Below are 21683 nucleotides of genomic sequence, written 5' to 3'. Positions count from 1 at the left end.
CTCATAATGGCTTACCATGGTTGTTGATGACTAATATATAACTAAAATACCTTAGTTTTGGCATTGACACTGGCATTGCTCTTCAGAAGGAAGTTCACAATCTTGGCATTTCCGTAGTGACAAGCGACGATTAGCGGCGTATAACCCAACTAGAAGACAGAAGATTTATCACTTGTTATCCCCCACAACTGAAATGAAAAGGTTGATTCATTTCAACAGCATGAAAGTTGTTGGTCAAGGTGAGTAAAAAACATAAGTAATATGTTTAAATAAGTACTAAGTTTAAACATAAGCAATATGTTTAAAGTTTCTTAAAAATCTTCAAATCACAAAAATGTGTGAGCTATTTACTCTTCTCAGACCCCAGACCCCCCCCCCCCCCCCGAGAGTCATGGTGTAGCTCAAATGAAATGACAGTGGCAAGCCCCAGTTACTATGGTTTGGGTTTTTTCTCCTTGCCACCTGATGCAATATGATTTTGTTGGGTTACTATAGTAACGACATTCTAATTCCCTTACTTTTGTTTGCTGGTCCAGGTTGGCACCATGTTTAACTAAGATCTCCGCAACTCCCACTTTGTCTTCTTGGGCAGCAAGATGCAGAGCAGTAAGTCCACTCTGAAAAGGGAGAAAAAGAATGCAGTGAACAACGTGAGCAATTCAATGTAATTTTCAAATGAATTATATTACACTAGTGTGAGTGATTATTAATTTGCATTTATAAATGTATAGCCTACAAAATATGATTACAGAGCAATAGGTTGCAGACCTCAACAAACAAACAAAGCAAGCTAAGAGATCGGGTTTTTGACAAATGAAAAAATGAAAAGGCAATAACTTGCTGAATGAGTCTAGGTGAACTTAATTAGTGCTGGAAACATCGAGGTTCAACAGAAAATGAATGAATCACAGTATTGGATCTTTTGTCCAATGATACCAGACCTAATGGTCTGATTACATGACATGACATCTTTGAGTTTGACACAAACCTCTGAGTAAATCAAGCAAGAGTTTTGTGTCTATTCTCAGTATCAAAAGTAATACCTACATGTAAAGTTTAAGATTATTTATATGTGCCATAAACCCTGTTAAACCTAGTTCAGATTCGGTACAGACCTCTTGAGGGATCCAGTTTATTCATATATAATTCAAAATAGCCCGACATCTGACTTTTAAGTGCTGACAGTTGTTTTGTAAATTAAAAAGATGACGGTTGTATCCTGTCACCTTAGTGGGTGTGTTGACGTGGGCTCCCTTCTGTAGCAGCAGGGCAGCCATGTCACTGTTCCCTTCCTGGGCTGCTAGATGAAGCGGGGTCACTCCCTGCTTGGTCAGGACACTGGCCTCCGCCCCGAACTTCAGCAGGGTACCGGCAACGTCCATCTGGTTCTTCTTCGCCGCTATGTGAAGAGGGGTGTATCCATTCTAGGCACGGGAGGAGACGGTGGGCGGTTATGGGTGCCGTGGGGCAGAAAACGGGTGCGGAGAGTTGACTCACAACAAATGAATGCTTAAAGTTGGTTTTTTTCTTCCCAAAAAACCCACCGGCTTTCAGCACGTGTGACCGAAGGGTCTCACCTTGGCTGTGGCGTGGGGAGTTGCCCCTTTGTCCAAAAGCAGCAGCGCCACCTTCTGGTTATCATAATGCACAGCGACATGGAGAGGTGTGAGACCATTCTGTCAGGACGAAGGTCAGTGGGAAATGGTTTAGAAAGGGTTGTTAGGGTTGCAAAAGCCATAAACACACGCACACATGCACAAACACACACACAAACAAAAGGAGTACATGAGAAAGCTGTGTTACTAGGGAATGTTAACATGTTATTGTTTATTGGTAAAAAGTTATTTAGATTAAAGTGCAAGCCGGGCAGGAATCATTATCTGGCTCCTTATTAAAGAAAAGAAACAGAAATATCGGTTGTTTTAATTATTTTTTATAAAGGATCTTGTTATCATCAAATAGAAACTATGCTTACCGGTGCTCTTGCAGTCAACATAGCCTCTATGTATTTCTTTTAAACAACATTCCAAGAAAGTCTATGAATTAGGTTCTACAAACTACGCACAATTACAGCTTGTAGCCTCTTACATGACAATACTGAACGTCATGCTGGAATTTTCACATCTACTTTAAAGAGCAAATTTTCTTTACTGTACATGAAAATTGCTTTTAAACATTTAGTCAGGAGCACCAATGGTGTAATTAAACAAGTAATGGTTTTACACTTTTCAAGCTCTCGGTAGGTTTGTTGTCCTGAGCATCACCACTTCACTGCATAACTTAACACTCCGTTCTTGGAAGCACACCAGATTGGTGCATGTCATGGCGAGGCTTGCCTGAAGCTTCAGCCTGCTTACCTTCCCCAGGGAGTCTGGAGGGGCACGCCGCTGCAGGAGAAGTTTGGCCACATCGAGGCTTCCGTACTTAGATGCCACATGCAAGGGAGTGAACCCTTTCTGTGAAGAGGAAAATTAAAAAATGAGTTTCACAGTAAGTTGACTGCTGGAATCGTTTCAATGATAATATCAATATCAGTTGTTATTATATGTTCAGGTGGTCCCTATATCACTGTGTACTGTACCATCAACTTCAGAATTTCACAGCGCTAGAACCTATATTTATCCACACAAGCAATCTCCCAGAATCTAAATTAAAGCGCTGATGCAACATCATGCAATCACGATAAATCGCCATTCTGTTTCTGCTGTGAATCTGCTGTGAAAAAAATAGACAGCAGGGGGAGATAGTGGGACAGTTTTCGTTCTCTGAGACAGGCGTGTCTGCCCATTTGGTCACATGATCGCTATGTTCATCACACAGCCTAGGCAGAAAAACAACACTGGAAATAGCAGGAAGGAATGGGATCAGTGCACCTTAAATCACATCAGGATTAGAGTCAGCCTCATGTCTGCAGCAATCCTGCAGGTGAATTAAATGTACTATTTATACAAAAACAGCTTTAACTTGTATTAGTGTCAATGTCAGCTGCAAGTTGAATTTTGAATTGTTAGCTAGAATTGGAATAAACTGAAATCCAATAAACCCCTATACACATTATACACATTAAATATAAGGTTAAAAGGTATGAAGGTCTATTTTGGCAAACCATGATATTGCCAATGTGATAACATTTTGACCGCATATATATTACTATCTTATACAATGCCCTCTATCCTAGGAGTAATTCTCTCTATACAATATATACTCAGCTTTAAAGAAAGGCTATGCATGCATTAGAAACATTTATGTTTTTGAGAAGTGTCAAACCACTGCTTGACAGATTACATTTCAAACCTGAGCATTTCCTCCGCTAATCAAAATTATAGCAGGGCAGGCCAAACGGAAATGGCATTCCTGCCACTGTTCACACTGCCTCTCTGCCAATCACATGCCACATCGTCCGGGCCTGAGCTCCGCCCTGAACCCCTGCCTGTCAGGAGAGGGGTCTATCTGCAGACCTGCAGTACCGCATGTTCAGACCCTAGCTTTCAGACCCGTACTATCTTCTCCTTACAAGTACACCTCTAGTTGTTCATTTCGGAATTGCAGCCACACTTATCTGCCCTTACAATAGAATTTTGATGTGCCATATTTGGGATTCTTTTTAATGCCAAAGTGGTTACTATATATAATAATAATACTTTTAAGTGCAAGTGGACTAGGAGTTTAATTTTAATGTGACGTTTTTGGGGTTTTTTAGTACTAGTGTGTAAACAGTAAGTTATAACGCTGCTTTCAGTTGAAAATGAGGTGATTTTGTACGAGGACGAGCTCATTAACCTAGTGTACGTTCACGTGGTTTATGTGACAGATAAAGAATACCAAGGTTGTAAAGTGGGTGTTGTAGTTTATTAACTTGAGGGTATATATTGGTTTTGGCCTATTAGTGGCATTTTGAACTGATACACTATTAAAAATGATGGTCCTTAAAGGGTTCTTTAGAAAAGGAAATGGTTCTGTTTAGAACAACGAGTTCTGTATATAACCATTTAATGGTTAAATGGTTCGTAGCATGGTGTGATGGTTCATCCAATTGGAGAATGTGTTGTATACAGTTCTATATAGCACCAAAAGAGGTCTTCTGTTTTTATGATGTCAAGCTTGAATACAATAGAAGAATCTTTTTTCATGCTACATAGAACCATATGCATAACACATTTTCCAAGAATCTAAAGAAGCATTTCACCATGCAAAGAACCATTTAAGCAGATGTACTAAATAATCCTTGCATGTACAGCCTGTACAGCAAAGGGCAGTGGGGAGAAAAAGACCCACAAAATTTTGTATGTCACAAATAAATGAATTGGGTTGTTTAGGGCTTTTTTTTTAAGGTAAATAATTGAACAGTTGTTGGCCCTAATTTGGTCTTATCTTTCTTAACTGACTTGTATATTATTACATACTGTATACATATGTACTTATGTACTATGTAAACATGTACCTTTGTAAGGAATAAAAACAAAAATCACCCCCCCTCACAAAAAAAACAACAACAATAAAGAACCATCATTTATAAGAGTGTATTAGTTCAAAATGCCAGTAATAGGCCAAAACCGATATACCCAAGAACAACCACCACTTTACAACCTTCGTATTCTATTTATCTGTCACATAAACCACATGAACGTACCCTAGGCTAATGAGCTCCTCCTCGTACAAAACCACTGGCTTACTTTCACTTGAGATCAACTTATAAATTATAATATGTCATACTTATAATATGTATTATTATAATGTATAATGAGGTATTATGATGTATAATGTTTCATCAAAATTCTCTTGTAAGGACTTGAAGGTGTGACTGCAATTTTGCAATGAACCACTAGAGGCGTACTTGTAAGGAGATGATAGTATGGGACTGAAAGTGAGGGTATGAAAGCATGGTATTGTGGGTCTGCAGTTACTACTACTGTAGTTGGATACTACTGCCTGCCACTCACCTTGGTGGGCAGGGAGTGGGCGGCGCCAGCCTCGAGTAGCACAGATGCCACGTCCAGCTGGCCCTCGCGGGCCGAGATGTGCAGGGGTGTGTAGCCGCTGCCTGTGGCTGCATCCGGGTGAGCCATGTGCTGGAGCAACAGCTGGACGATCTCCGTCTTGCCCAGGCGGGAGGCGATGTGGAGAGGTGTCTGCTCCTCCTGGCCGGAAGGAGAAAGGGGATAGGGAAGTCAACCCTACAGCCATATGTGAGCACCAGCAAAACTAATAAAACACATCTACCTGAGAACATATATAACCACATGGATGTGTGAAGTCTCAAACAACTCTGAAGGACTTTGAAAACCTTTGAGGCACCAATTGCAGGGCTATGTGGCTGAAGCACTAGCACCCTCAGGATGTTAGCCAACTCTGCAGTGCAGCACTTGATTTCACTTATTAATATCTTTGCCTGATGTAGAGAGATGTAGGTATTAGTGAAAGATGTGGTGCTCTACATGGTTTGAGCAAATCCCAGGAGGCACAAGCTTAAACAGCACTGGCTTACTAGCTCTGGTTTGCACACCACCACACCAGTTTAGGCAACAGAGCCATTTGCTATGAACATTGTTATCTAGAAATGGCAGTGCAATTCTTTGTATTAAAGAGCTAGAACTACTCCTAGAATTGAAAAGCTAATTTACTGGTGCTGTCATAAGTTACATCAGTTCCTTGCTGTTGAGGTGCTGTGTACGGTGCATAGCTGGGATCATGGTACAGTGTACAGTTTCTCCTACTCTGGCTCTAGCGTCCACCATGGCTCCGTTTCTTAGCAGGCAGCGCACCACTTCCACCTGGCCAGCACGTGCAGCCATATGCAAGGCAGTCTCTCCACGCTTTGATCAAAGAAGGCATAAAGTTAGAGTCACACACACACATACACACACACACACACACACACACACGTTAACATTAGCAGTACTCACTATGTTGCTAACATCAGGGGAGGCTCCGTTCTGCAGCAGCAGGAGAACTATGTTGAGGTGGCCCATGAATGCTGCCACGTGTATAGGGGTGAGACCAGACTGGGGATTGGAGAAAAGTACCCGAATCAGAGGTTCAACAATGCGTGTTAGTGGGTGGGTGTGTTGGTAGGCTATATATATTTACATATTTAAAAATATACAGTGGTGTGAAAAAATGTTTGCCAGCTTGCTAATATCTTTTTTTTTTTTTTTTGCATGTTTGCCATACTTAAAAGTTTCAGATCAAACAAATTTAAATATTAGACAAAAGGATAACACAAAATGCACTTTTTAAATGAAGGATTTTATTATTAAGGGAAAACAAATCCAAAGCTAAATGACCCTGTGTGAAAAAGTGACTGCCCCTAAACCTAATAACTGGTTGGGCCAGCAACAACTGCAAACAAGCATTTGCAGTAACTGCCAATGAGTCTTTTACAGTGCTATGGAGGAATTTTGGCCCACTCATCTTTGCAAAATTGTTGTAATTCAACCACATTGGAGGGTTTTCGAGCATGTCAATTGGATTCAGGTCAGGACTTTGTCTAGGCCACTCCAAAGTCTTCCTTTTGTTTTTCTTAAGCCATTCAGAGGTGGACTTGCTGGTGTGTGTTTTGGATCATTGTCCTGCTGCAGAACCCAAGTGCACTTCAGCTTGAGGTCACAAACAGATGGCCAGACATTCTTCAGGATTTTTTGGTAGACAGCAGAATTCATGGTCTTTCAGGTCCGTGAAGCAGCAAAACAGCCCCAAACCATCACACTACCACCACCATATTTTACTGTTGGTATGATGTTCCTTTTCTGAAATGCTGTGTTACTTTTATACCAGATGTAAATGGGACAGACACCTTCCAAAAAGTTCAACTTTTGTCTCGTCAGTTCCCAGAGTGATTTCCCAAAAGTCTTGGGGATCAAGATGTTTTCTGGCAAAACTGAGATGAGCCTTTGTTCTTTTTTTGTTCAGCAGTGGTTTTCATCCTGGAACTCTGCCATGCAGGCCGTTTTTGCCCAGTCTCTTTCTTATGGTGCAGTCATGAACACTGACCTTAACTGAGATAAGTGAGGCCTGCAGTTCTTTGGATGTTGTTGTGGGATCTTTTGTGACCTCTTGGATGAGTCATCACTGCACTCTTGGTGTAATTTTGGTTGACTGGCCACTCCTGGGAAGGTTTACCGCTGTTCCATGTTTTTGGCCTTTGTGCATAATGGCTCTTATGGTGGTTCGCTGGAGTCCCAAAGCTTTAGAAATGGCTTTATAACCTTTTCCAGACTGATAGATCACAATTACTTTGTATCTCATTTGTCCTTAATTTCTTTGGATGACATCATGCCCTCTAGCTCTTGAGGATCTTTTGGTCTACTTCATTTTGTCAGGCAGGTCCTATTAAGTGATTTAATGGGGCGGGGGGGGGGGGGGGGTGTCAAACACTTTTTTCACACAGGACCATGTAGGTTTGGATTTTTTTTCCCTTAATAATAAAATCCTTCATTTAACTGCATTTTGTATTTACTTGTGTTATCTTTGTCTAATATTTAAATTTGTTTGATGATCTGAAACATTTAAGTGTGACAAACATGTAAAAAAATAAGATATCAGGAAGGGGGCAAACACTTTTTCACACCACTGTATATATATATTTACCTCGGTAATAGCCTGGATGGAAGCCCCGTACTTGACCAGTAGCTCCATCACCTTCACTCTGTTCTTCTTACAGGCAATATGAAGTGGTGTGAAGCCATTCTGTGATGCAAAGAGATGGAAGACATGTCTGAGAATCGTAGTGGCTTCTGCAGTCACTAACTAAGGGTAAAACTAAAGACATATAGAATAGGTATTCTTGGAAATTCCTTCGCACATGTTTTTGTACTATACCTTTAATCACCAGTAAAGAGTAAAGAGTGTAGAGAGAGTACCAGGGCACGAGCGTTGGGGTTGGCTCTCTTGTCCAGCAGAAGCTTGGTGACTCTGTAGTGGCCGCAGTGGGCGGCTACGTGGAGGGCTGTCAGGTAGTCCAGCGTAACATCATCCACAGGGGCCTTGTGATGCAACAAGTGTTTGACACACTCGACGTGGTCACCCTGCGCTGCCATATGGAGAGGGGAGAGACCGTTCTGGAGGTAGGGAGGAGGAGAGACGAAAGGACGATGAGGAAGACAGCTCCCAGTGAAACCACAGGCAGATCTGAGAGGGAGTGTGATCTCATGTGCATGCGTGTATGTGGTTGGGGGGGAGCTACCTTGGTTCTGGCTAAAATAGGGGCACCTCTCTCCAGCAAGAGCTCCACTGCTGTGTCGTGCCCACTCCTCGCCGCACAGTGGAGAGGTGTGAGGCCATCCTGTGGAGAGCACACACACACACAGTTCAAAAAAACATTGGACTTGCCCCCACTTATTCACACACATATGCACACACACATAAACTCCCAGGGAGTCCCATGCCCTTGCTATCTCTCCTCAGTGTCATATGAAAATAAACAGGTTTCCTATTTGCATTTGGTCCCATAACAGCAACTATATCATGTTTTCAGTGAGTAAGCTTTTCTTTTTGTTTTGTGTTTTGTTTAACAGTAAATCGCAATGCTTTTTTACACCACCTTATACAGATGTTATGTATGTTATTTGTGCATATACTCAATTAAAATAAAGTAGCTTGTCAAAAACTCCATGGGTAAAATCAGTATTACCAGCATCAAACACATCCACATACCCACACACACACTTTTATTTTGTATTTTGTACAATCTGAGCATGTACACACTTTTATTTTGTATTTTATACAATCTGAGCAGTTTTTCTCTCTCACACACACACACACATGCACACACATACACGCACTCTTTTATTACATTCATGCAAACACGCTTTAACAGCCTTATGTGTTCTAGAATACATGGACTCATCTCTCTCTCTCTCTCTCTCTCTCTCTCTCTCTCTTTCTCTCTCTCTTTCTCTGTGTCTCTCCCTCCTTCGCTCACACACACACACACACACACACACTCTCTCTCACAGGCCATTTCCTCCTGTCTTGCTCCTTTTCCCTCATTCTTCTACTGCAGTGCTGCAGCATAGTGCGTCAGTACTGGAGGTACTTAAGCCACTGCTGCTGAAAAAAGTATATTGTTCATGTGGGATGTGCGCGCATATGTATGTGTGTGTGTGTGTGTGTGTGTGTGTGTGTGTGTGTGTGTGTGTGTGTGTGTGTGTGTGTGTGTGTGTGCGTGCGTGAGGAGGGTGGGGAGACAATAGGTCAGACACATTGCAGGTGGGAAACTGCAGAAGAGAGATCAAAACAGAACCAGCTGGCCCTCGAGCACGACTCAGTGTTATGCAGGAAACACAGTTGCACCTAGTTCTTACCAGTCCATGGGTGTACACCATAAAACTGCCATTATTCTCAAAAACAATGGCCAGAGACATAAAGTAATTGCAATACGGTTTTTTAAAAATGGATGGCCAAAGCCAGTGCAGAGAACAGTCATTGATACAGACAGTGAGACTAAATTATGTAATTCAGTGATTTTGAAATGAAATTTCAAAATATATAACTGAGTAGTTATAATGCTGAATGTCATTTATAATGCTTTAACCTGAATTTATATCTGCATGCACTCTTATCCAGAGTGTCTTACATATCTATCAGTATGACAGTATGTATGCTCCTTGGGAATTGAACCCATGACCTTGGTGTGGCTAGCACCATGCTCTAACTGTACTACCTGTAACGAGACAAAATTGGAGATGCCTGCGGAAGAAATCGAACGACACTTTACTGGTGTACAGGCAGGCCAAACATGAAGCCAACACACAGGCAAAGGTCCACACCAGGAAAAAGTGACCAAACAACCAGAAGACCATCCGAAGAATAAACCAAAGAGTCCAGAAACAGGTAAAATCTAGAAAAGCAGGTACACAGGCAGAGGTATAAAAGGGCAAATCCAAAAGACACTGTACAGAGAAGGCAAGGTCGCAAAAGACAATCAAAATAAACACATCAAAGACCGCTCAGTATGCTAGGAGAAAACTGGCAAAGCTTTGCATGAGAAGGAAATAAATGCACTGAAATGAAACTGACAACAGGTGGAAACATTCAGAAGTCTGGGGATGACGATGTGGGCAGTGGTAGCCAATTGGTGGAGACAGGTGGTGTGTTCTTCACCTGTCAGGACAGTGAATGATGAGAAATGGAGTCTGGAGGTGCAGAGCTGGGAGGCAGCACACTACTGAGTGAGCTACAGGAACCAAACCATGTAAGAATCATAATCCTGTTTAAACATTGAGGCCCTCATTAAACACAATCTCATGTGATTGCTCATTTGTTGTACTCTCAAACAGAAACCACCAGCCCTCTGAAGAACAACATTCGGAGCAGGGAGGGGAGATAGGATAACACCCAGGACAGAGCACCATCCACCACTGGGCATGCAGGCATACAGTCATTCACACACAAGGACACTTTCTTTAAGGTAGCCTAATTTACATGTTTTTGGACTGTGGGAAGAAACCAGAGACCTTGGAGGAAACCCACACAGCATGGGCAGAACATGGAAACTCCAGCATCTACTCAAACATGGATTCAAACCTAATGCTGAGAGGCAAACCTGCTAACCACCAAGCCACCGTGCTGCCCGGCATTACTTCATCCATTACTTCATGCATCATTACTTCATGCATGTGACAAAAGTCTTGGAGTTGTTTCTACATGTGATGTTTGTATCTGGAATCATTTGTTGTCAATGTCAGTAAAGCGGGCCATCAAATGTGAATGCCATTGCCACTATAAGTGTCCAATCAGAATAAATAAATGAAAGACATACTTGAGTGTTAGATGTGTTTGTCACTTTGTGGGGAAGCAAGAACACACTGGTAAGCTTAACCACAGCAAAGAACCTAGCAGACCGTGGCAAACACCAGGAATGGATGACTGTAGAATGCCTTCTCAGAGACCAACTGTTGAACAGATCAAGAACACTATCCAGTATGTAGACATACAGATGTGTAAAAGATGACCATAATAAGAAGAATACACCAGCAGGACAAGATACAGACTGTCTCAAGAACCCATAAGCAAGGTTACAGTTTTCTAAAAATGACTTAAAAGGCCCACAGAGTTCTGGGACAAAGTGTTATGGTTTTATGAGATGAAGATTAATCTGTATTAGAGTGATAGAATGAGATAAGTGTGGGGCAAAAAAGGAACCCAAGGAATTCAAGGACCACATGATTTAAAGCAGAGCAAGGACAAAAAAACAAAAATGTTCTTGACTGACTAGGTCAGTCACCTGACCTGAATCCTAAGACACACCTATTTCACTTACTTCACTTAAGACAAGATGAAAGGCAAAAAGTAAGAACCGAAGCCAGCCATGTTACAGGCCTCGCAGGGCATGACCAGTGAAGATATCCAGCATCCAGTGATACCTTTCAAGTGCACACTTTTATTTTACAAAAAAAATTATGACAGTTGCAAATTTTTAACAATGAAAGTATTTATTTTTAAACCTCATTATAAACTCTCTGTGAATATTCTACCTGCAGTGTTATGATAAGAGGTGAGACACAATCTATCATTAAGAAGGGATTAACTGTGCACAGTGCTCAAAGATGTAGAGGTAGTCCACATTGCAGTGTAGTAAAGTGTGAGATATATATATATAAACTGTGTATATGTACACAGAAATATATACTGAATAAACACTAAAGAATGAATACACACACACACACACAGACACACAGACACACACACACGCACACACACTCACTCATTTTTATTTGAAAAATGAAACACAAAACTGTGCCTAAGCATTTAACACAGCCTTACAACTCACCCTTGTTTTGGCATCAATCTGTGCCCCTCGATCCAGCAGCAGACGAACCATGTTCGTATTACCCCTCTTAGATGCCACATGCAGAGGCGTGATGCCATTCTGCAGTCAGCAGAAAGCATACATAAGAATAAAGAGGAAAGTGTTGCATAGTAGTTGATGTATAGTAGTTTAAATGAAATGACAACATAAATGATAATAAAACATTTAGTACACTGGACATCAGTGACAACCAAGTTACACCAGAATAATGCAAGTCATTATTATTATATCACGGTTATGATTACCGTAACAGAAAAATAAATGGATAAGACAATGACACTGTGCAAAATGGAAAAATGAAGAGCGAAAGACCAAAACAGTGTGTGTGTGTGTGTGTGTGTGTGTGTGTGTGTGTGTGTGCATGTGTTTGTGCGCCACCCTCTTATACACACCCTCGCAGTAAAGTCAACAGCAGCCCCTCGATTTAGGAGCAGAGTCGCCACATTCACGTTCCCGTAATGTGCCGCAATGTGCAGTGGTGTGAAGCCACTCTGCAACACACAAGAAGAAAAGAGGCACACAGGAACCAAGCACTTTAACACGGGACTCCAAAACGGCCAACTGGAACACATGCTCCCAAGCCACATTGTGTGTAAGTGCTGATCTGAGAACAGCTCGTCTGACCAAAAAAACATTGATTCTGGAATGATGAGCTTTGAACCCAGAGCAAACCTCAGCTCTTTAGATCCGGACTTACTGACAATGGTGGCTAGCACCTGAAAAGTGCGTCCCTGACCTCAGCATGTATCTACAGGACTGGCATGCAGCAGTCACACATGGCACCACATATCAAAAGACGAAATTATAAAAGGGAGTTCGGCAAAGTGTTTCATAGAAACATAGAGTAGAAAGATGAAGAACTGCAAAAAAATGTTTTTAAATAAACAGAAATAAATCAGAACCTTATGGCGACCCAATACAAAATAATCAGCTACACACAGCGAACACGTTCACAGGATAATTAGAGGTCAGACTCTTAGATACAGGCATGCAAAACCTAAGATCAAGAAACTAAAGATGAAATCCGTAAATCATAGTCCAAAACTAAATAAACGAATATAACAGAACAGAGTATGTAAGGAAGAACATACAGTACATTTTGGGAAATATACTGTGTTGTTGAGTATAGGGCATAAGGGAAAATGAACAAATGAACCAAAAGAATAAGAAAATATAGGAAAATGAAAAAGGAGTATTATTCGACTGGTTCATATCAGCAATCAAATCATGTTAGGAATATGAGAAGGTAGAGGCTGGCCGAGCAATTGGAAGTATGTGAAAGTCTTGCCTTACCTTTCCATTCTGAAAGTCACGGTCCGATTTAATGTGAAAACATCATTTACAAAAGTGTGAAGGACACATTGACTATGTGATACATGTTCAAAGCGAAGCAAAGTAGATGGGCTACATCATGCAATGCAGCACATGTTCACTACAGCCACACTGCTTGCAAATATTCAGGGTCTTGTTGATAGCTGTTTTTACTATCATGCAAAAACAAATATGAAATATTAAGACATATTGCAATATGGCCTAGTCTTTTAACAAGTGCAAAAATACCGACTTATCAGGTTACTTCACCTCATTTCATATATTAGCTATGGGTGATTTTTATATGAACATGTATACAGCCAGCCTAACCTGGCCAAATATACCAAATCAGATCTAACAGTTTTTGTTTGTTTTTTTTTCTGAATCAGATCTAACAGCTATTACTAATGTAATTATATGTGTAATTCTAATTGAGGTATTTGTAATTTTCCATTTGAATAAAGACAGCAAACAAAATAATGTAATAAGATGGAGAAATTAAACTGTCAAGCTATCAGTTTTGTGTACTTGGGCAAAAATGAAAAAGCTCTTTGTTGACCACTTGTTCCAAAGTCCAAAGTTTGCATATGTGACAAATCAACATAATACTACATTCACAAGGTTTTGATGCTACTGTGTATTAAGTATTTATTTGAAAATATCTTCGTGCACCTTGCAGACTCTGGAGCTTGGCAGTGACAGGTGTGTACTCTCAAGTACATGCCTGTGATGGTCAGTTTGTAAACATGCCTTTGCAGTTTCAGACCAACTGTACACAAGTGCCGTGGTGCTCTGGGGTTTCCATTCTCCGCAAACAATGCATACTGTTTACTTTAATGGATTTTTCATCCCGTGCCAGTTTGTAATATCAATGGGCCAGCAAATCCTTATAATCAACCAAGGTGTCAGAAAAGCAATGAAATGTGAGCAGTTTAAGCCAAACACAGTTAAGAACTAACACTATAAATCTGATGATACAAATATATATTACAACTCAGGAAATCCAAACAGTTTCTTAATGAATGCTTACATGAGATGGTCAAAAGGCCAAGCATGCACAGTTAAATAATATTTCTTAAAGTTTATGGAAAAAAAAACAGCATGCATTGCCATACAGTAACCAATACATGTGTAAGAAATAAACAAACTAAAGATTTTAAAACTAGAAAAATATAGATTTAAACTAGAAAACAAATCTCTCTACCTCAGTAGTCCTATTGACCATCATCTGAAGCATTAAAGACCATAGAGGGAGGAAATAGTTTTGTTATGTTTCACCCACCCACATATGTATACTCACATTCTGCATGCACAGACAGGGCTGATGTCTTTGTAAGTTTCTTTGGAGATGTATTGATATTTCCATACCAACTTAGCACTTTGTTTTTTTTAACTCGAAACGTTTATTAGTATGTATCTTTTCTCATCATGCAGTATGTTTATCATGCGTTGCATAAAAGATCCTTTGAAGCAGTGTGTACATAGTTGAATTATTTTTTGTACAGTGTGTCTCAAAAAGAGCAAATGCTACAATGCTATTTGTAGCTACATGCTACAAATGACCCTATTAACAAATTACCTATTAACACTGCCCAATGCTTTGGCCATAATATTATCAGCCAATCTCTATCCTTTGCTTTATCATTTGGTTAGACAAGACTATCAAGTCTCTGTTCTATCAGTTTAAACGAATCCAACATATTTTATGGATTTTAAATATAATAAATGACTGCTCATTTTTAAAAGTTAAATATATTTCTTCACATCCTAAGGAGAACTGGGTCAGCAGCAACAATAGTTCTAAGGATAAAAAAAAAATTAAATACACAAATAACTAATATAGCACACAACTGGAGAGTTATGGGCAGATAAATTGATCACAGGAAGAGAAGATCTTACTTTAATTAGCACTAATTAATGAGCAAGCAAATAAAATGGCTATACTGGCTCACATTAGGCAATTTCAGACAATTGATTCAAGCAAAAGATCTTTAAGCAGTGGCAAAGATAGGGGCACTGATCTTTAAACAAGATATTATGCGGAAATTATTTAATTATCTATGATCATTGGCCCCGAAAACATTTTGTCCTTAGCCATTTCCAAAGAAAATTAGTACATGCACATGATTCTCTTCAGCAAAGGGTTGCACTTAATGCAACCTTTAGGGAGAATCCATGCCACACCCACATATTTTAATGTATTTAGGCAAAAGGTACACTCAACAGCACAAGTACTACATAAAAATGCATTGATAGAGAAAAGAGCGAAACCCGGACAGCGTCAGGCTGCAGACACAGGACACAGGCACACTGAGACTGGAGGAGAAAGACAAACAGAGATGCAGACAAAGTCTAACGAACACGTAGAATAAACCATCCAAGGCAGAACACGCAGAGGAAGACACTAAAACTGGCTCAGATTCTCACAAAAGCCACCAAGTGTCATGTGACAGTTTTAAAGGACAAAGGCCACAATGCTATGGGAGCACCTAATGGTTAGAGGGTTTAAGGTACTGTGATTTTCCAAACATGCACATTCATATTTCCCCCACGTTCCCATATCCCCATAAGTGCCGGCTATGTTCCAGTCTCTGCCCGATCCCAGATGTCTACCTTGGACTGAACGTCGGCGTTGTGGTCATTCTGAAGCAGCAGGGCGGCAGACTTTGTGTCGTCCTTGCGGGCAGCAATGTGCAGTGCTGGCAGGCGCACTTTGCCCTTGGTGTCATTCTCCAGGAGGATAGACACCACCTGGTTATGGCCCTGCTGCAGAGCGATGGCCAAAGGAGTGAAGCCATCCTGCAAACACACACAGAGCACAGAGTTAATTGGCATAATGATAAAACAAAAAAACATAAGGTTTGAAATGCATGACTTCTTATCTACTGATGTGCAATCTGTGTTGTAATACCTAAATACAGAATGCATTTAAGGCATTTAGCTGATACTTTTGACCAAAGCAACTTACAATTATGACTGAACACATCTTGAGCATTTGAGAGCTAAGGGCCTTGCCCAGAGACCCAACAGTGGCAACCTGGCAGAGGTGGGGCTTAAACTGGCAGCATTCTGATTACTACTCTATTACCATGAACACTGAGCTACCACTGCCCCAATACATGTACAAAGAAACTGAGCACAGTTTTTATGTAGCTTATCTCTTACCTCTGTTGCAGTGCTCTGGTTTCCTCCATTCTCCAGGAGGTAGCGCACCACATCCAGGTGGTTCTCTTGTGCAGCCATGTACAGGGGAGTGAATCCATTCTGCAGCCAAGCAATTCAACATTCCCTGATCACATGCTGGTGAACGCAGCTGCAGTGAAGATTTACATTGTTCTTTTTACCAAAAGGCATCGGCTAGACCTGCTGAGCTCTCGGTCACCTGGGACTGTGCGTTGATGTCTGCTCCACGCTTGATCAGGACTTTCACCACCTCTCCCTGTCCCGCTAAAGAGGCAATGTGGAGGGCTGTGTTCCCTTTCTGTGGGCCAAACAAGAAATCCACAAGAGCAAAATCAGAACTTACAGAAGGTGTGTCAGTATCTAAAGCATCACACAGTGCTAACTTAGCCTAATTATCACTCTTTGCTAACCTAACACCAATGTTAACCTAACCCAAATGTCTTTATGCTAACCTAAGTGTCATATCATAATAAACTAACCCTCATACTATGTGAACCTCATAAGGTAATTACCAAAGCTTGTACCATATATTTCATGTGATTCTTCCACAAACAGAGGTAGAAACTGCTATAATTTGGTACAATTATAAATATCATTTATCAATTATAATTATCATTTCTAGCAGAGCAGAGGCTAGATTGCCCAATTAAGGCTTCAATTAAATGTATGTGTGTGTGTGTGTGTGTGTGTGTGTGTGTGTGTGTGTGTGTGTGTGTGTGTGTATGTGGGAGAGTAAGAGAGAGAAGGAAAGAGTGAAAAAGATGCAATTTTCCTAAGACAAGCAAGGTTTATAGAATAGAATATCTTTTTTGTCATTGCAACAGCTTAAATGGGTGGTGTGTGCATGTGTCCTACACAATTATTTATGTGTAGGACAACATACTTTTGATATGTTTAAAGGAGGCTCTGTGTCATCCCAATGCATCCAAAACCTAATTCTAAAGCCTTGCAAACATGAGTATAGTAAAGTGCCTCTCACTCTCATGCCGAAGATAGCAAAGTCATTTCTTAATGACCAGCACACCCAGTCTAGCAATGACAGATTCCTCAGTGATCATATAGCATTAGTGTTAGGTTCAGGGGTAGTGTTCCACATTTATGACATGGAAAAGGTTATGCTGTGCTGGTATAAGCATTTCTTTGAAATCCCACAGAACCTGGATCAGTTACACTGTTTCTGTGAACTTTGCAATGTATTTTTGCATGAGTGCTTTTAAGTTCAGAATTATTTACTTGTTTTTTTACTGCACTTGCAAAAAATGGCAATATCTATCTCAGAAAAGTCCTTCCCTTGCTTACTGAAAATATAGCTTCCAAAATAATTTAAAAACATAGGGACCACACTGAAAGAGTAAACAGAATGGTAAAAGGTAAATTAAAAAAACTGGTTCTTACAAGAGTGAAGAGATTTCTTCTTCTGACAAATAAATACATCAGTGCACCACAGGAATTGGCCCCATTATGCCCACACATCAAAAACCTGTTTCATTTCACTCCACTGACATGGTTCCTACATAAAAACATCCAAATCCAATTTGCAAAAGGAGCTTCTGGCTGCTGAGTCGTCCATTTACCCACGATGCCATTCCACTCAGAACAATAAGCCCATACATATAAAAAACCTCTTCTCAACAAAAGTACAGTGCTGTGAACTTACAACCCTTACCCCAGGTGTGTTTTGCACTTTTAACGCCCAACCTCACCATCTGCCCAAAGAGGAGCTCACCTTGGTTGCAGCATCCACTGTGGCTCCCCTATCCAGCAGCTCCTGGACCAAATCCATGTGTCCTTCCTTTGCGGCCAAGTGCAGAGCATTCAGCCCATTCTGGAAAGGCGTGAGTGCACAAAAGCCAGCAATCAGCAAAGAGCCATCCCAGAAAAAGATGGGGGAAAATGAAGAGGTACAGAGAGTTGGACTTTATCCACGCTCAGTGTGTTTCATGGTTGGAAGACTGTGCACTGCCAATGCTCATAATGAAGAGTTATCAAATGACAAAACAGATGTGGGTGGCCCCATTTATGCCATTTATGTGTCACCCTGGCAAAGATATGTGCCAATGAATTATGAAGGATTCATTATTCATTAATAACACTTACATCAAAGAGTGTTTGACCTTAAAGTGTTGAAGTGTACCTTATAAAGCAACAATATGGAATTGTTCATTTTATTTCATATCGCTTTGAGCAAAAAGTTTTAATTTAGTAGTTCCTATATCAGTAAACGTTCAAGTAGCCTCTTTGTAAACATACACAGTATTGCTAATACACAATCAGGGCATTCATCTCAAGTAATCTCACTTAATCTGTGTCCTGCACCTTCAAAAACATATTGCCATTCACTCTGTGTGTGCACGCAGTTTTCTTCTGTTTGCTGTTCTCTATTCTCGTTGTTGACCTGTTTTGTTTCGTTCAGTTTTTTGCCTTTGCATGCTCCCTTTGCTTTTGTCTGCTTGTCTCTTGTGCCTCTCTGGTTTAGACCTGGACTGTTATTGTTATTGTTTATTGTTACTACCGATGTTGTCTGGATTTTTCATCTTGTGCTCTCTGGTTCTGAGCCTCTTTCTATTACTTGCTACGATAACGGATTACCCCGCTGAGAATAAAAAACCTTATAAAGTCTGCGAGCGTCTGACTTGTTCTGTCATGTCGCAAGTGGGTATATTTTTAATCTCATATATTGACACATGTATAAATTTAATCCTTATAACCAGCCAAGCAAAACTAAACTACATAATGGAGCTGCTGTCACTCAAAAATATCTAAATCTAATAAGAAGACTGGTGTTCATTCCCATGCTGCAGCAAAAAACAGATTCTACATGTAAATGCCTTGCCCAGATATTAAAATTATTTTCCATGTGACTCAATACAGATTACCAGGAAGACTTAACCATCTCAGTATTCTACAGTATATGCCAGTCTACCATTGCTGAGAGGAGCCATTTCAACAATGGATGCAATCTGTATGTTTAGGCCTGTAGTCAAACGTCTAATAAAATCATAATACAACCAAGTTGAAAGGGTGAAACTATGATACTTCTATATTGAGCAATTTATAAATTCAACTTCATCCCACAAGAACCAATTACCAGTCTGCTCCACTGCTCCACGCTGCCGCTGACCCTGGTAATTGAGGGTTGACCACCTGAGCCTGGTGGGCTAGCAGCTCGACTAAGCAAAGTATCCATGCCACATCATCAACTGCTTACTAATCAGTGACCGTCACTAAGGCAAAGACATTAACAGCATCCAACTGGACTTACAGGACATTTCACTAAGCCTTTAGGGCTCTGTACATATTTTGGGCAATCCAGGTTTCCTCTATATATAACTGCTCTGTATATTTAGCTAATCAGTGTTCATATTTTGCCATGGTGATCAAAGATTACTGTATCTAGCCTCACTTCCAACAATTGAGATTCTTTATGAGCCATTCTAAAAATAGTCAGTACTTACTAAACTGGATGGTTTATTTGGAAATAAATAAAGAAAATGGACAAAGGTGCGTAAAACACTTCATAGCCTGCCTCAGATTTAAATCAAGCCAAGTAGATTGTTTTTGTTACCACATCCATATACAATGAGCAGTTTACAGTGAGATGAAATAACATTTCTCCTGGACCCATGTGCAATATAGATGCACACATGTATGACAGAGACTGTGCAGGCAGTACATAAAGAGTGCAATCGAGGTATGGAATGTGAGTAGAGAATTTACATGGCAATGTAAAGACAGATACATGACATACAATTGACATGGCAGTATCATACTTTATCACTAAGACATTTCAGCAAACATTAAAGGGTCCAAGGCTGTTGATTTTTGTGTGTATGTGTGTTGGTGGGGGGGGGGGATGTACAGTTTAAAACAAACAAATAAAATAGTCATAAGCTTAGACTCAGGCCTAGTATACCAACATTAGTAGACAACAGAGTCAACTAAACACTCCTGTAAGTCGCTCTGGACAAGACTATCTGCTAAATGCCATAGATGTAAATGAAACACTTTATAAGCCTGGAATATGTGTCCTAGCAGAGGTGTAAAGGGCTCCAGCATACGTAATGCTGCATGCATTTCTCTCCACTTTAAAAAGCACCTTTTCAGCTCATAAATCAGTTCTTAGTGGCCCCAGAGCAAGCTCACTGTCCAGAGCAGGCCTGCCTTGCTGCAGGCCACTGGCTGACACCGACAGAGGACGTCTCCGATCTGCTGCTGCCCTCTGAGAGCAGCACACGCACCTCTGGTGTTTACGTGGAAACCGTGTGGTGGCATGCTCAGAAGCACCCGATCCATCTTCCCTATGACCCCATTCCATCCTGCAACCATCCGGCTGCACAAGCCTGGAGGAGTAATCACGTTGGCCGATAGCACCTAAGCGCTCCTGCTGAAAGGCTTTGGAGTTATTAAATCATTATAGTAAATGTTTACTTTGCCTATATTGCTATGCTATATTTTTGTAGAGGTCTGATTTATAACAATGTTCCCAGTTATCTGTTTATTTAGCCAACGGAGAGATGGGAAATACAATTTGTGGTGGTAATAAAACAGATAGAATATTAAATCTTCTGGACACAGCAACAAATCAGGGATAGACAATGAATCTTGATAACATGGGTGACTGGCATAACATGTGTTTTTTCCCAGATCTGTTTTTCCAATTAGCCAGAGGTATATACATTGAGAGATTCACGAATATCTTCCTGTTTTGAAAATAATGAAAGTCTCATTTTATCAAGTTCATTTTGAACTTCTCTTTTTGGGCAAATTTACCTCCAGGGGATAATTGACTTCATTCTGGTGCATGGTACTGCTGGAGCTCTGGTCCTAAGGGGATTTGTTCCACCATTCTGTTCAATCTCCAGACCAACCATCTTATTAGAGTTGAGTTACGACTAGGGGATTCAGACCCCCTCTCAATACTGACTGATTACTGTGCCTGTCAAACACAGTGAGTGATGTGCAGTGTTTTGGGTGAAGGAGGTTTTATGGTCAAAGAAACTGGCTCTTAAATCATCAGATAGCAAAGCCTGTCAGTAATAGGAAATTCTAGATGGGATCACAGAACTGAGCACAGATTTCAGTGACACATTTAACAACGTGTGCTAATCTTTAGCTGTATGCATGTTCTGTCTGTTCTCCAGAAGAAACTCTCACCAATCTTTATTGAGATATCACATTGTGTTTGGTTGTTTTTCAAAAGCTTTAACAGAAAGCTTATGAGTATTTCTAAAGTTTTTGTTGTTGTTGTTTTTTTACAATGTTAAAGACAATTCAAAAAATGAACAATGTGAGTATATGGGTGGAGCATTTCGCATTAAAGTGAATTAATGTGTATTTTCAGTGTATTTACATAATCGATCATTTAATGTCTAAAAGGTAA

At 40.5% G+C, this 21683-nt stretch overlaps 1 protein-coding gene across 6 annotated transcripts in view; it reads right to left on the bottom strand.

Annotated features, from left to right (window-relative positions):
• The window catches only part of ank2b (ankyrin 2b, neuronal), a 74008-nt gene that overhangs the window by 37326 nt on the left and 14999 nt on the right, over window positions 1-21683 (bottom strand). For 3 of the 6 annotated variants that reach the window (XM_027013112.2, XM_027013114.2, XM_035536692.1), the window contains exons 3-20: window positions 18030-18128; window positions 16503-16601; window positions 16286-16384; window positions 15734-15919; window positions 14325-14348; window positions 12202-12300; window positions 11771-11869; window positions 8183-8281; window positions 7860-8057; window positions 7588-7686; window positions 5904-6002; window positions 5715-5813; window positions 4941-5138; window positions 2358-2456; window positions 1578-1676; window positions 1227-1424; window positions 519-617; window positions 51-149 (exon numbers count right to left, since the gene is read on the bottom strand). In XM_027013112.2, the coding sequence (XP_026868913.2) occupies window positions 51-149; window positions 519-617; window positions 1227-1424; window positions 1578-1676; window positions 2358-2456; window positions 4941-5138; window positions 5715-5813; window positions 5904-6002; window positions 7588-7686; window positions 7860-8057; window positions 8183-8281; window positions 11771-11869; window positions 12202-12300; window positions 14325-14348; window positions 15734-15919; window positions 16286-16384; window positions 16503-16601; window positions 18030-18128 (2091 nt within the window). Of the gene's footprint in view, window positions 1-50; window positions 150-518; window positions 618-1226; window positions 1425-1577; window positions 1677-1975; window positions 2012-2357; window positions 2457-4940; window positions 5139-5714; window positions 5814-5903; window positions 6003-7587; window positions 7687-7859; window positions 8058-8182; window positions 8282-11770; window positions 11870-12201; window positions 12301-13102; window positions 13112-14324; window positions 14349-15733; window positions 15920-16285; window positions 16385-16502; window positions 16602-18029; window positions 18129-21683 lie in introns of all 6 variants that reach the window. The other 3 variants (XM_027013111.2, XM_027013113.2, XM_027013115.2) reach the window with 3 other exon arrangements.

The sequence above is a fragment of the Electrophorus electricus genome, chromosome 19 (assembly GCF_013358815.1).
Source record: "Electrophorus electricus isolate fEleEle1 chromosome 19, fEleEle1.pri, whole genome shotgun sequence".
Lineage (NCBI taxonomy): Eukaryota > Metazoa > Chordata > Actinopteri > Gymnotiformes > Gymnotidae > Electrophorus > Electrophorus electricus.
The sequence above is the reverse complement of the archived record's forward strand: the minus strand, read 5'-3'. Positions and strand labels throughout refer to the sequence as shown.